General features: G+C 31.2%; 1 protein-coding gene across 1 annotated transcript; it reads right to left on the reverse strand.

Moving 5' to 3' along the window:
* Positions 1 to 9365: 9365 nt before the first annotated feature.
* LOC110420466 (2-alkenal reductase (NADP(+)-dependent)-like) lies at positions 9366 to 16549 on the reverse strand. The gene is made up of 5 exons (XM_021433787.2): positions 16178 to 16549; positions 13192 to 13369; positions 11071 to 11237; positions 10895 to 10977; positions 9366 to 9852 (listed from the first exon to the last, which is right to left on the reverse strand). Exons 1-5 carry the CDS (start codon positions 16409 to 16411, stop codon positions 9474 to 9476), a joined length of 1041 nt encoding a protein of 346 aa, XP_021289462.1. The 5' UTR covers positions 16412 to 16549; the 3' UTR covers positions 9366 to 9473.
* Positions 16550 to 16908: the final 359 nt, after the last annotated feature.

Below are 16908 nucleotides of genomic sequence, written 5' to 3' on the forward strand. Positions count from 1 at the left end.
CACACGCACACGGGAATTCATTTGAAAATCAACTTGTAGTTTGACTTGAAATGTGAAATTGGATAATATTCATGCTTTGGTTTAAGTTGAGGAAATAAGATAACTTACGAAGAAATTAAATGTGATCTTGGATATTGTGGAACCGACTTATAGTAAATGTTTTCATTTTTCATGTTTCTTTCTTTTATTTTAAGGTTTTGCTCGAAAACTAGAAAAATATTAAGTTTGAGGGTGTGATAACTCTATTATCTCAAAATATCTTATACATTTTTGGGCATGAAATCAACTAAGTCCTTGTATTTTTAGGTTGGTTTTAGGTAGTTTTTATATTTTTCGTTAATAAGTACAAAGCATATTGAATTATTTTAATTCAAGTAATTTTAGTTCAATTTCATGTTAAAAGTCCTAATTTGAGCCATCACTGATTTAGTTCTTTGCTTTTAAAGGTTCTCAAGTGCATAAAGTTTAATGGATGATGAACCATGGAAGGATGACTAGGTGAAGATTTTTGCCAAACATGTTACGGTATCTCGAGCATAAATCCCATTACTGATGTCCAATTGTCAATTAAAATTCTACTGCACAAGTATACGTATAAAATAGATAATATATAAGCAAGCAGAGTATCAATCCCTTAGAAAATTGATCTAAAATTTACTAAGTACTAAAATTAGAATAATTTAGTTTTATTCAAATAATTACAGTCTAAATTTTAATTAAATTAAAAATTACTCAACTAAAACGAATTTAATTAAAAATTAAAGGAAAAAGATAATTGGGTAAAAGTAAATCAAACAAGCCTAAGATTACAATATCTCTCACACTTCATTTAAATTTTACTGCTCTTCCTTATCTTATTTCAATGGATTGAATTGCTAACCTAAAATCCTCAATTATTTATAAAGGTCTCCTGACTCATCTTATAAAATATCTATTTTAACCAAAACACTATATCTCTATGTGAATTAAAATTAAAATAAATTCATTAAGTTCAGGTTCTAATCTTGCTACATATAATCTATAAGTATATCCCTATCCTATACACAAATTAATTAAAATTATTATATGCTATGCCGATTTTAGTCTGCAATAAACTCCCTTTTCCAAGTTTGTTTAAGTTCCTAAATCAATTTAATTGGCGATCAAGCAATTAAAAACATTCAGAATAAATTGGAATAAACAATTCAAATCCCATTTAAGATAAGCAAGAAAAAGATTAAAAATTTAGATTACATGTGAGTTCAATTGCAATCCTAGAAAACGAAAATTAGCTATGCATAATTGTAAGGACAAATAACATTATATAAATTTCAACCATTGAGAGTAACAAGAAAAGTAAAAGCTAAGAAAGAAAACAAAATGATTAATTGCAACTTGCTTTTTGAGTTTGTACCTCAACTTTCAACCTTTTGAATCTCTAAAAGTTGTCTAACTTAATTTCTCTTAAAATATCTTATTTATACTAACAATTTTAACCTACAAGTCCCTAAATTAACCTTTTAATTCTAACTATTGAGCTTAACAGTGTAATGACGTCCAAACATCAATTGTTAGTCTTAAAATTGCCATTCCTACAATAATACACCTAATCATTTTCTGACACAATTTTCTCTATCTTTGAGGCAGAACTGGACAAAGTGATCTCATAAAAGTTGTATTTCTATCTCTTAGCTTTCCAATGGTCTATGAATTGTGTCATTTGGAGTTTTGTAATACAAGTTATGGTTAAAACACTAGAGCTCATACAAGCAGACTTTTGGATCTTTCAACACCTTACTTTTGAAAATTAAGCCCAATTCCCTTAATTCCTACAAAAAAAATAAAAGCTAATAAATAATAATTGAATTAAAGGAAATAAACATAAAATAAAAATAACTTAATAAAAATTAAATAATTATAAAAATAACTAAAAATAACAAAATTATAATTGAAAATTAAAGACTTAGCTAATATTTAATAACAAAATTGAAATAAAATAATTCTATAAAATAGAATTATCACACCCCCAAACTTAAAGATTTGCTAGTCCGTGAGCAAAAGAAAATAAAACAATGAAAATAAAACATAAAAATAAAATTTTACAAGAGATAGAAGTACCAATTCACGATTTCTCAATTTTTCCCTCAAAAATTATCTCTAATTCCAACTAAAGGTAACACACAGCTAATCCTTAAAGTCATGCATCAATTCAAGTAAAAACTTATTTTGAAATAGACTTCCTCTGTGTGTGTGAATAATCTCTTACAAAGAATATTCATGCAATTCAAATTATTTTATGCCAACTCCAAGCATAAATTAGTATTAGAATCCCATAAGTTTGTTTTTTTGTCTCTCTCTCCACTAATGTAGAATAACACTTATTCAAGGATCAATAGGTCTTTATTAAGCTTATAATGTAAGGCTAGGGTCAATGTATGATAAAGGATATTTTTAGGCTCAAATTCACCCTAAACACTTAATCTAAGACCTATAAAGAGCTCAATAAAATTTTATAGCAACATCAAACATAAAGTAAAATTTCCTTCGTACAATACACTTTATATTTTTTTTCTTTTACACCCCTAGACTTATTTTTGACCATTATGAATATAAGGTAAATTTCAAGCACCCATCAATTTTTTTTTTTTTATTCACATTTCTCCCTTAATTTATCTTTAAGCTTAATATGCTTCTTAGAAAGATCAAAATATTTAAGGGTGAAAAGTTCAAACTGGTGAAATTAAATAAAAAGACTAATGGTAATATAGTTGTTTATATACAATGAAAAGGTAAATTAGGCTCAAAATAGGTGACTAAGGATAAATATAAACAAGGTACCTCAATAAGACTCAAACGATCCAAAGATAGCCTAAATCACTACCTATCCTAAGTGTTATCTAGGATTTAACCTTGAGAGATAATGAAACAAATTTTAGAATTTTTGACTTCACTATACTTTTTATCAACATAAACTTTCTCTAAATCACATAAAAAAATTCTAGGTAAAAAAAATGGTGCTCAAATTATTAGAAGTCACATTCTAAAATAAAACTAACACAAGAATATCACATAAAATTAAATCATAACCATTTGTTTCCTAAAAGCTAAGAATCACAAGGTAATCAAATTATCATCCTAGGATTGGGAAACTCATGCATAAGGTGCAAACTATCTCAAAAAAAAATTTAACACAAATAGACATGCAAAACATAAATTAAAATAAAAGCTCAGTTAAAAGAAAAGCAAATAAAACTAAATAAACCTAACATAGCTAAAAGCATAATCTAATGCAAAAAGATTGCCCCAACTTTGAACAGAACATTGTCCTTAATGTGAGAAGAGAAAATTAGATAAAAAGGTAAAGAATACTCCTCTAAATCCAAAACTACAATCTACTAGTCCTTTTCATCATCGCCACCAAAATCATCATCAGATTCTGAGTCCGTAGGCAATAAAGGAAAAGTAGTCATATCCATCCCAAGGTGTTCTGCATAAGCTCTTATCATTTGTTCAATTGCCTGATTTTGCCTTTCGTGACAGTCTAGAAGACGATCAATGTGCTCCATTCATTAAGGAACACTGTGTGTGGGAGTCAACTATGAAAGTGAAGGGTAGGTTATGAAGAACTATCAACTACCAGTGCAGACTCTTCCAATCACTTAAGAATGCCCATGGTGATGGGGAGTTTTGTTGTAGCTCATCCTTATCATTCCAATGCACGCTAGTTTTCGTACAAAAAGTAGTTATCAAGGAAGGAAATCCTATACCATCCCATTTAGTTCGGCCTATATGTAGTATGCCATGAGATATAACTTTACCTATGTCAATTGATTTATACGTCACAATGGCATAAATGAGAACTACTCAATCCGTTGTGACATTGCAAATATGAGTTGAAGGAAGTAATCTTGCCATTACAAATTGTAACTAGACTTTCAGCTCCTTTTTTATGGCACTTCATTTAAATGAAAAAGGCTCGCCATGTGATGTCTCCCATTGAGCTCCCTCAACACAGAGAGTCGATATGATCTCTTTAAAATCCTGATGATCGCCCAAGTACTACCCATATTTATCATTCTTAATTTGGGAGTTCCAAAAAATGAGTTGATAGCCTGGTTGTGAAAAAAGACTTGTTTGCCACGCACAAAAGCAATGCCATCAACATGCTCAAATGCATTTATGTAAAACTCCCTGACCACTAGCACAACCACAGCTTTAGGTCGGTCAATAAAGAGCTGCCAACATTGTTCTTGAATCATCTGATGAATCTCCTCATAATGGATGATAGGGATATCGATCCCTCATTCAAGAATCAGCACTTTATTGATCAACAACATATGATATCGTCTTGAGGCATCAGCAGAAATGAATTTTGATCTATCAAAAGCACCACTTGAACTTGGTTTAGATCGCTTCGGTGCCATTCCTGCAAAAGAAATTCAAGCAATCAAAACCAATTTAAAGTACCATCATGCAAGTAGCACTATTCATCAAAAATAGCACTACAAATATTAATTCGTCAATGTCACTACTTCAGTTGATTGCATGTTCCATTCAATGAACTCAAAAAAATTTCTACTATCCCACACCACCATCTGCAAAAAATTCAAAATTCCTCTAAACACTCATATTTCATACCCATCATCATAAATTTCACATACTCATCATTCCAAAAATAAAATTCTAGGAAATTGCACTCAATCAAATTTATCAAGCATTGCATTTTGCATCAATAATTCCTAAACTTAATTCTACTCGCCCAACTAAATCATAAAAAAACAATTTGACATACCCATCATCTACTTACATCAACCAAACAATTAACAATTATATTTGCAGCAAATAGAAAGTTTATGAATCCATTCTATGATCCACAAGTATTTTTTGATGAGATGGTCAAAATTTGTACAACATTGGGTTGCTGCAGCCATAAGGTAGTTGAGTTGACAGGTTTTAGATTGATAGAGGTAGAGCAAATTTGGTTCATTACAATCAAGCACAGTATACCTCCTGGTTCTACCCCTCTTACATGGGAAGAATTCACACAAGCCTTCATGGATAGATTTCGACCTGAAAGCTTGAGGGAAGCTAAGGCAGATGAGTTTGAAACTTTAATGCAGGCACTTGGGATGACAGTGTTAAACTATGACATCTAATTTTCTCAATTGTCAAGATATGCCCCGTATCTAGTTTAAACTGCAAGGGAGAAGACCAAGAGGTTCACTAAGGGGTTATATGAGCCAATATACAAAATTTTAGTCTTTTAGAGATTTATGTCCTATCTCGAGCTAGTTGATGCCACTAGAGAAACTGGGGCAAGACGTAAAGAGGTGGGGGTGGAAAAAGAGAGGAGTAAAAGAAATAGGGGTGAGGGATCTTCTAGATATAGATACATTAGTAGGGGTAAAGATGCCAATACAGCTAGTCAAAAAGGTCAAAAGGATGGTAACTTACTTAGAGGGTCAACATTCTTTAGCTCACCAAATCAACGAAGAAATTTTTAGTTCCGTAGTCCCCCACGTAATAGTGATTTTAGTGGGACTAATAACAGACATGCTATGAGCAATGGAATGACCAATTCAGATCCTAGACAAATTGATCAATAGGGTTCTTTTTGCACTTTTTATGGTAAGATACGTACGAGCCATGTTTTTTTTTTTTGTTTACTCTTGAATTTATAAATATTCCATCTTTATGTTTGTTTTCCCTCATCGCCTGCTCATGGAGCTGATGATCACTAAGTTTGTGAAACTCACCCATTTTATTTAATGTGTAGATAAATAGATAGTTGGGGACATCGTTGGCAAGGAATCCTTTTGCGGCTATGTAGGTAATGGCTTCTCCTACCTTTCTTTGCATTGGTCCGCTGTCTAGTCGTCAAGTCATTTTAAAATTGTAATAAGTAATGAGTTTAGAACTATATTGAGACTAAGATCTTTAAATATTGTAAATTAAAAATGTGGTGTTGTGTCATCAAAACACTTTGAACTATTACATGGTTATTATTATTTTGATAAGGATTATGGATGAGACAATGATATTGATGATTGATAAAATTAATTGGAGTAGTAATGACAATGAAAGGAGAAGAAAATATAGGTGAAATAAAATGCTTAAAAGGCTAGTCGGGTTGTATAGGCTTGTTTATATGACCTGTGTACCAGTAACGGCGGTGTGAGTGGGTCGTTATAGCAATCATCTCATATATCATCAAAATGCCATAATCTCATGCACAATATCATATAAACATTTATTAACACCCTCAGGTGTCCATGTAGGCTTTTGAGCCGTTAGTGCACATTTATCTATAACATTCATAAAGTAAAGTGCCAAACATTAGCTACATCATCATAACATGTTCAATATCAATAAACATAATCATAAAGTAAAGACTAACTCATCAGCGGAACATGACCCCGACTCGTTAGGCATCAAGTTGTTACTAGACACCTACCAATGAAGAATGAACAGACCACGTCTTCGCGACACTAACTGCTAGCAAGAAAGTGCTATCACTTATCTGCAACAAAAATAAATGGAAAAAATAATGTGTGTATCACAAAGACTCTATTAGTGGATACGGGGAAAGGGATAAGCCAAAGGGAAGAGTTTTTTGTAACCATGCAGTTATAATCACATGCAATTCATAAACCTTTACTCATTTCCATATAGTTTATGAAACATGATATTTAAATACATTTTGAATATCATTGCTTAGAAAACAAGTTACTAAAACTCTCAAGAAATCATTTGCCTTTAAAAATCCTTGAAACCATGCATTAAAACTCATGTCTGTCAAGCATCTATTGATAGATGCTGGGATTTATTGATAGATGGAACACAGAATACTTCATTTAGCATTTTGCCCTTTAGCTATCAATAAATGACCCTCAAGTATTGACAGATCAGTACTATAACTTACTTTGCTGGGTAAAATCTTGCACATAATCCATAAGTGCTCCTATCTCAAGGGACTATTCCTTAGGCAAAGGTTTGGTCTAACCAAGCCAATATCACCACAATCTAATGTGAATAACATTGTCAATAATCATTCAATAATAGTCTAAACATTTAAATGTACAACATATCAAACAATACTCATTCAACCATGACTTAGACTCATTAACCTTATTCATCATAACATTTTTATCTATGAGTGGGTCTGCCTCATTCCTGCAAATAGTGGCTCAAACCCCCATTATTTAAAGGTTTCCTAACATGCTGTGTAAGTGGCGTACTGCCTCACCCACAATTATTCGAGTGGTCTCACCCCACTCAAGCAGGTAATGGACAAAGTCCTCACTACCGTCTAGTTCACCTCATGTGTACTATCATCATAGCTGTGTGATTGGTGCATTAGCCTCAACCATAATCTTTGAGTGGTCCCACCCTAACACAAGCGAATAGTGATCAATTCTCACTATCATCATAGGATTTGTCAAGCTTAGGATCATTCGTATCCTTAACTTAGATCACAAACATGTAAAATTTTCATATTATTATGCTCAGCCCACAGGGTACATGACATGCTCAACACATACAACTCATGGTATGCATGTCATAATTTCATAATTCATCCACATGCTTAACCTATAGTGTGAATGACATTCTCAACACATACATCTCATGGCGTACATGTCATAATCTTATAAATGGAACTTATGCATCCATTACACCTTACATGCTACTTCATGTCAAGCATGTACATCATACCACTCATCTCATTTTGAAGGCAAACATTTGAAAACGCTTGTCCCCCCTTATTGAAAACTAATACATAGTAGCATATTTACATACATAATAGATTCGTAAACGATTGGAAAACCATTGATGTTAATACACAATCAATCATCATTAAATCAAATCCTTTAGTCATTATTTCAAATAGTAATTGAAATCCCTAAAACTCAAATCCTTTGATAAACTATTCTTTAAACTATTATTTCATCAAGCACAGCAAATTATTCCCATAAAAATCATGCTCACTTTACATATTAAAATCCTTGAAAAGGTATATCCACTCACCTAATTGGAGATTCAACCTCTAGCTCTAATCACAGCCTTTCTTTGATGATTTCCTCAAAGTTTTCAATTGTTCTTAACATTCAACAATTGTTACAATCAATTACTTAGACTTATAATCTTGTAATACCCATTCCAAGTACTTTCGGAACTAAATAGATTCAACTTAAACTAATATTCTAGCTTAATTCCACTATTTCATTAACTAAATAATACTTATAAACCCATAAATCCTTCATCCTTACCTTAAGTGAGCTTTGATGTTAAGGAAAATCACAAAACCTTGAGCTTTAATAATCAATAGAAAAATTTGGACATAAAAAAAACATTTTTAGTCTTGAAAATTCAAGATTTAAAGATTTCAAAGTTGAAAAATACCATCTTGTTCATAAAAACTCAAAACTAAGCTTAAAATCATCAAAAATGGTTTATTTAGGTTGAAAATGTGCTAAAGAGGGCTTAGGGTTTAGAAAATACCTTGTAAAATAGTTGAGGGTTGTCAACCCTCGTAATATGTGACCTATTTATAATTTAGAGTGTGAAAATACCATTTTGACCTTTTTATTTTTATGAAAACGATGTCATTTATCGATAGATCGAGGTCATCTATCGATAGACGTCCTTCAAGGCTTTGTAAAAACCTCTTTGGTCGCTATCTATTGATAGATGTGTCCATTTATCGATAGATCTAGCCATCTATGGATAAATTTGGCCAGTTATACATAGATGTTCTTTATTGCTCTTTTAAGAAAACCTTTCTAATTGAATCTATCGATAAATAAAGAACATTTATTGATAGATAGGCTCCAGTAAGTAAAAATAAACATTTGAAACTTGTACAATTGGACTCCTTTTAACACCTAAATTTGGAAATCATCTTTTTGCATGAAAGCATAAATTTTCCAAGATCAAAACTTAGTTTTGAATGTTAAAAACATGAGACATGCATGCTTACCTAAAGATTTCTTAACTTAGCATCATATATCAAGGTGGGATTTCACAATATGGTGGATGATAAGCCACACATGTTGATTGAAAAGCTTGCTTAGGTCTAGTGGGCCATATGCATATAGATGCATTCACCGGACACGAGTTCCCAAAAAATGGGTCGTGACACTACCCCATGTTAGAGTTAAAATATTCTATCCCTTTTGATAGAGGTATAACAAGTTTAAGCATTAAACAGTTTTTCACATTTAACTTAAAACAATTTTTACAAACAAAGAACTGAAGAACTTTGACTCCTTGTGTAATAGTTCATCAACCATTACCATAATTTTTCAACAATGTTACCAAATAATTATGATCATATCATATATGTTGTAAATAAATAAATACCCATTAAAATATAATATATATGAAATCATAACTGATGTAGCAATTTATTTATTTAATATATAAATAATAAAATTAGTTTTTAAGGGTATATGTCTAGTTGCTTCAAGAACATGCAAAGATGTCCAAAACGAAGCCTACTCATAAGCAACCCGAATGATCTGCCTGCCAACATTACGACCATGGAAAATTCCAACAAAAGCAGATGCTGCATTTTCTAGGCCTTCTGCTACATCTTCAACATAATCTAGACTCCCTTCCTTCAAGTACTTGATGGCCAATTCAAGATATTGGGGATATATGTGCTTGAAGTCTGTTTCAACATAGCCTTTTATCTCTACACGCCTTGGTATCATGCTGAACAAGTTTCTTATTCCTTCTGGTTCTTCAAGATTGTATTGAGAAATCATTCCACAGGCAGCGACCCGGCCATGGGCTTTCATGTGCAAGAGCACTTCATCCAGCATTCGACCACCAACGTTGTCAAAGTAAATGTCAATGCCTTCCGGGAAGTACCTTTGTCGTAGAAAAAGGATAAAAGTAGAAACTTAAGGAAATTAGATCTTCTGTGATGCATGGCTTAAGTCCATGCTTACCCTTAGCTCAATGCTCACCACATAAAACAAAGAGAATAATTAAAAGAAAAAAAATAAGGAAACATCAGATAAAAGTTTCTGTAAATTAGATCAATTCAGTGAAAGTCCTAATAAGGTTGTTTTAATATGGCAATCCCAAATGCAGATAACTCACCTTTCTTGACACAAAAATCTTTTAGGAGCTATGCTTGAATATAACATGGAGATTGGTCTATTTAGGAATGCAAAATAAAGAAAGCATGCACTCGACTCCATATGAAATGAAAAAAATATAAAAATTGCATTCGTCTCTGGGCTTTCAGCCACAAAACTTAGTATTGCTCAAATAGATTGTGAATTCATAATACTGGGCAAAGCCAAACAACTTGTAAAAATCCAGAACTCTTTGCCTCTTTGTCTGGCAAGGATCTTTTTTGTTGTCATAAGAAACTCATACATAGTGTCAGCCGTCAGGCTCTTCGGTATAGGTAGCATGCAAGATAAATTGTAGCAGATGAGTCATCGACAATGGGGCTACAGGTCACCCAGCAGGATAAACCGATGGAAGTGAAAGCAGTTTTATCACAATAGGCAGTGCTTCACGCCATAAAGATCTCAAAAAAAATTACTTTATAATTTTGGATAGGAAACCTTAGAATATACAAAAGAAAACAAACGATTGAGAAAGAAATTTTCTAAAGCATAGAATATATAGTTGTATCTACACTGATTTTAAGCGTTGAAACATCCATCATATTTATTATGGCAACAACCCCAACGCCCATTAGAAGTGCAAACTGACTGGGGGTGCATTTTCTCTCTGGAAACTTGGAAAGCAACTAATGGGAAGTACCAACCAAGTTAATCCCAGTTGAGGCTTTCTATGTCAACCAATGATTGACATACGAGACCGCAAAAGATGCATGGCTTAATAATTGTGCAAAAATTTTGGTGAATGATCACTTGGATGGATATACACTGACCTTGTTAAGGCTGCACTTAAATCTTGCTCCTCTTTATAGTTGAAAGCACCACTAAATCCAAACTTATCCTTTGAAAGATCAACCTGGTGTTTTGCAAGTTGATTAATAAAGAGATTGTAAGGTTCTAGTGATGAACTGGTTAAGCATCATGAAGACATAAAATCAAATCTCTGCACCTTTTCTTTGGTGCTAGTGCTTCCAACGACATAACAACCCATCATCTTTGCAAACTGACCAACAAGTTGTCCTACTCCTCCTGATGCCGTAGAGACAAAGACAGTTTCCCCTTCCTTAGGGGAACATAAGTTGAAGAAACCAACATAGGCAGCAATCCCAGTCACACCTACGCAGAAGCAATTGCGACAAAAAACAAATTTAAATGAAATTAATCTGATGACTTACATACAGAAAAAGGGACTGATGCAAAACACAATGATATTTATTGATAAGTGATAACTTTGCGTATAAAAAGAAACAGGATCCTGTTATCTTTATTGATTTACTATACTTCATCTTTGGGTTAATTGCACATTTGATACCTGAATTATAGTGAAATTGTCCATTTTCTACCTAAATCAAATAAATTCATAACTAAGTACTTTAACTTTCATTCCTTTGGGCAGATCACCCTCTTCGCAACCAATTAGGCAAATGGGTGACATGACAAAGCAATGTATAGAATTAAGTTAGAGAAGTGTCACATATTTGATTAACGGAGTTAATCTCAAGTGCAAACAATTTAGCAAGAGAAAGATTTGATTACCTTAGTGTAAATTCTTAAATGTTAGGTACCAAAATCAACATTTGGCTATAGCTTAGGTTACCAAATGTGGAATTAACCTTTAATCTTTGTCATTCCCTTAGACTTTAGTGTTTATCAATCGGTTGTTATATTATTATTTTATGAGGTGATAACTATGATGTTAAGGTTTTCTTTCAGGAGGCTTAGGTCTATAAAACCAAGGCTGAAATCTTGATGTAAGTTAAGTTGAATCTAATAAAAATCCTAAAGGTTGAGTCTCTTTCGAAAACTCATTTCAACATTCTTCCCATTTTGATATGGTAAATATTAGACCCCTTTTATAACAAATATGCCTTCTTGAAGAAGCATTTAAATGAAAATTTGAGGTAAGATTGGTGTTAAATATAATTTCTCAATTTAGATTTAAGTTGGGTGCCCATGTCGTCTATGTCTTAAGATGACAAGTCAATGTTTACTACTATAGATGGAGATTCGATTTATGGAAGTAAGAGATATCAATTTGGAAAGAAGGATTATCTTTTGTTCACATCCCTCATATGTATTTTCCGACCAAACAATTATGCAACTTTTATATGAGTTTTGAACATAATTGTGAATGCATATATAGTGATATATGAAGTACATAGTTATTTTATGAAAACAAAATAAGATAGAATAGTTATTATATAATGTTATTCGAAGAATGACATTGACATTTTGATGTATTTTAATGTTCGATTGACAAAAATAACAAAGTACTAAATAATAAAAAAAATACCTTTTATTATAATTTATAAATTTTAATATGAATTATTATTTTTTTATAATTATTAAATATTAATAATTTTTAATTAAAACCTTAATTTGATTATTTATTTTTATTCTATTCTATTTTTCTCTAGTTTTCTTTTTAAAATATTAAAATATTAAAATATTTTTAAATTTTTTATTTATTTAAAAGTATTAATAATATTTTATGAAAACGTCAATTCGATTTTTTTTAATTTAAAATATTAACTCTTCTATCATTTATTAACATATTAATAATTTTTAATAATAATTTTAGTTAATATTTAATAACTTATTTCTATAGTTTTTTAATCTATAATTAAATATTGTTTCTCATAATTTAGATTGTTATATCGAATAATTTATACTTAAAATATTAATAATGCTTTATAATTCATTTAAAATATTAAAATTTGAAATAGAAATTTTGCAAAATAGTTAAGGATAGTTATGTTCAAAATTTTTTTAGTCCATTCCAACTCATGCGAGCTAGTTAACACCAGGGAAGGTTAGTATTAACTATTTTGTATCAAAACAAAAGGTTGGTATGCATGAGTTTGCTTTCCAATTTTGTGATTGCATTCTAGGCCTTGAACAAACAGGATTGACTGGCGATTCAACTGAAAAGATCCTACAAAAATTGAAACTTCCACATCTAAAAATTATTTATTAATTTTGGATTAATCGATTATATTCAATTTTAAAATTTGTTTAGACGATAAATGTAGGGAGGTTGAAAGAAAAGAAGAAGGTGAGGATTGCATACCTAGGACACCCAAGTAATATGAGAGGGGCACATCAGTATATGTGATCTTGAATAGCTTTTCGGGATTAGGAATCATAGTGTATTCCTCCCACCCTGTTATTCCCCAAACATGGTCGCCTTCCTTGAAGTCTGGGTGAGTGGATTGTATCACCCTCGAGACACCATACCCTACAAGAACCTAATTTGAAAATGCATAAGAGAGAGGCAGTGCTAAGAGTGTAAATTAGTAAGCATTAATTATTTTTTATGGCATAATATTAAAAACAATTATTAAAATATTTAGAAAAATTCAATTAAGTCTGTGTATTTTTATTTTGAATCAAATAAACCCTTACATGTTTATTTTGAAACAAATAAATTTTTATAATGAATGATTGACTCAGTTAAAATATCACTTATCATTCCATATAACGTTACGTTAACGTGACATGCTGTATAGCATAATTAATGATGATGTTGCATAATGATATGTTATAATTAATACTAATATGGTATGATAACATGAATATGTGATATTTTTATCATCTAAATCAGCGTCATATTAGCATAAAATGACAAATGATATTTTGACTAATGATCAATCACTGTTTATAAGAGTTTATATATTTGACTTTGTAAATTATTAAGCAATGTTTTAAAACTAGGGAATAATATATAAACGAGTAGGGAGGTGAATGTAGGAGATGTGACATTTGTAGAACATGTATTCAACCCATTAACCAATTGACAATTCACAATCTATAAACCAATTGGCAATAGGTGAAGAGTCCCAACTTTACAATAAAATCATGCTAAACTCAAAGCTTATCCAATGTGAGATAACACCACACATACATACGATAGATAGATAGAAAGTTGTCATTCTAATGAATTTTCGCTCTTTGTTTAGACATTTTAAAGGTGTTGCTAATGACTACCTCAACGGACTATGTTAACGTACAATTCTCACCATAAATGAAATAGTTGATAGGACAATTTTTAAGGCATTGAAAAAGATACTAGTTCAAAGAGAGTATATATTCCAAAATAATCAAAGTAAAAGTAAAAATTGTAATAAAAACACTAAATCCAAATGCAATAATAATGTAATTGGATAACAGAATACACATTATTTTCAATGAGTAAAGAATTTTCTGGTTTCAGAAACGTTTCTGTGCAAAGGACTGAACAATAATTAAAATCTCGATATAACAAACAAACGACTAATAAATAGGACTTTTAAAATAATATGTGGCAGAAATAAAGAGTAATGCTATTTGAGCCTACATTTTTGTCTTGGTTTGGGAAAAGGGGTCCAATCCAAGAGCTTGCCATTTGCTTAATTGTGATAACTTATATTTACAAATTTTATAGGTTGTTTGGTTGCCTATTCCTATTACTTACTTATTTCTGCATTTAGTTTATAAAAAGGCTATTTTGAGGAATGATCAGTTCTTGAGAAATTTGAATAACTATTACCAAAAGAGACCTTGTTAATGGCTATTTCACATATGGGGAATAGACAAAAAATACTATTGTATAAAATTACTCTTTATCAGTTTTGAAAATTACTCTTTTATATAAGATATAATTTGTTCATTTTCACATTTTCTTTCTCTACCCATTTCATTCTCTCATTCTCTCTCTAAATTAAAATTATAATATAAATTATAAAAAATAATATTAAAATCTAAAAATTAAATTTTAATGTTAATTATAAATTATAAAAAATTAGTAATTTTAATTTTAAAAATCAAAATATAAATTAAATTATATTTTTTAATATTTGAAAAATAAAGAATAAAATTAAAAAATGGTCATTAATATTTTAATTATAAATTATTAATATTATAAAAAATAAAATAAAAATAAATAATCCTATTAAATTAATATTTTCTAATTTTAATAAATTATTAGAAAAAATAAATATTTTAAAATGAAAACTCGAATGTTATAAGAAAAAATATTTTTATCGTTTTATCACCTATTGTTTTACTATTCCAAAGTTACTCTTACCAATCAAAGATCGAAATAAGTTATAATAGCCATACCTACCTTATTCTATTTCATAAACCAAATTACATAATAATTATTCTTACATTATTCCATTATCTTAAAATAGCCAATCTATTCCGTAAAGCAAACATATCTTTAAAAAAATACATGTGATGGTAAAACTCCATCCCCAATTGATGATAACATTTTAACTTAAAAATTAATTAAAATAATTTATGATTAAAATGCATTTTCAATGGGGCATGTATTTTTGTTTTTGTCTATCTTAAGAGGAGAAACACAACACAGATTTCGATTCATTTGATTTAGTCCCATGAATAAGGGTAATGCAATTTTAATTTTTTTTCACATTTTAGTCTAATGTGCCTTACATTGATGATAACTATAAATCCTAATTAATCCCAAAGAAATATCTTTCTTGCATTGAATAGAACAAATCCAATCCAAAACAATAATATGCATCTTTATGATTAAGATGCATTTTAAGAAAAATAATATACATCTTTTCTACCACGTCAACCGTAAGCACGTCCAATTGTTAAAATAATTCGTTTGACTAAGCCAAGCATGAGACAGAAAAGCAAAATATTAAAGATACATTTGCTGAAGACATAATTGAATTGAATAGAAAACAGGTGACGGCTGGCTCATTCGTTTTTGATTTGTCAAATAAAAAAAGCAGCCCTGAAAAAAGAATTAGAAATTGTTTTTCTTGGTAGACTCAGGCTTTGCAAAATGAAATAGAAATTAAAATGTTTCTGAGTTCTTGATGAGATTCTGTGATTGTAAGAGAAAACATATATCCAAATTCATGATAAAGACACACAATCTAGCAGTGGCGTGCGTGACTTTGCAGGCTTAAACAGAAAAACACAAATTCTGGGTGGGCAACTGCCAAACTCAGGCCTCTGTCAGTAAAAGAGGAGTTATGCCCCAATACAACGAGACATACATACGAAACCAAGGCATGCCAAAAAGAAAATGAACTTACAGAGTCAGGGGTGAAGGAGTTTTGGAGGATGGTGCCGGGATGGGAGATATGGTTGTCGGACATGCGGTGACGCATGTAAGGGTCACATGCGAGATACAAATTCTTGAGAAGCACAGCCACACTTCCATTTGGAATGCTCTTTATCTCCGTCTCTGTGCACTGCAGCCTAAAGTCTCCCTCGTTCGGCCACCCTCGCACGTAGTTATTCAACACCACCTGCTTGTTCCCCACCATCTACTTCTTCACTTTAATTCTTTCCTCAATTCCCTCACACAAAATCCTCTCTCTAATATTTCTCCCGAAGTTTGTCTCACACCTCTCTCTTGTTCGTTTTTCGCAGGCTCATCTCAAACTGTTCCTTATATCTGCAAGGTTGACAGAAGATTTGATGGCCAATCAGTGAAGATTGACTGCATGCCAAGATTGACTTGAACAATGTGAAGGCCAATTACTTATGAAGAAGAAACTGACGTGGTTTGCACTTGTTCATTTTAAACAGCCACATGAGGAGCTCGGGCTGCTTTAAGTTAAACTAGAATTTAGCCCCCCCGCGATTCCGGGGATCAACTATTCTCCATTAATTTTTTATAAATTTGAAATGGTATCATTTTGAATACACACTTACCCCATTTATGCTTTTCCTTTTTGTCCTTCGATTTAAAACGATATCATTTGCATTATAGTGCTTATATTGGACACCAAAATGAAAGCCCATTGGTTCCTTTTATTCT

The sequence above is a fragment of the Theobroma umbraticum genome, unplaced genomic scaffold (genome assembly GCF_002168275.2).
Source record: "Theobroma umbraticum cultivar Fairchild unplaced genomic scaffold, ASM216827v3 scaffold_86.0, whole genome shotgun sequence".
Classification (NCBI taxonomy): domain Eukaryota; kingdom Viridiplantae; phylum Streptophyta; class Magnoliopsida; order Malvales; family Malvaceae; genus Theobroma; species Theobroma umbraticum.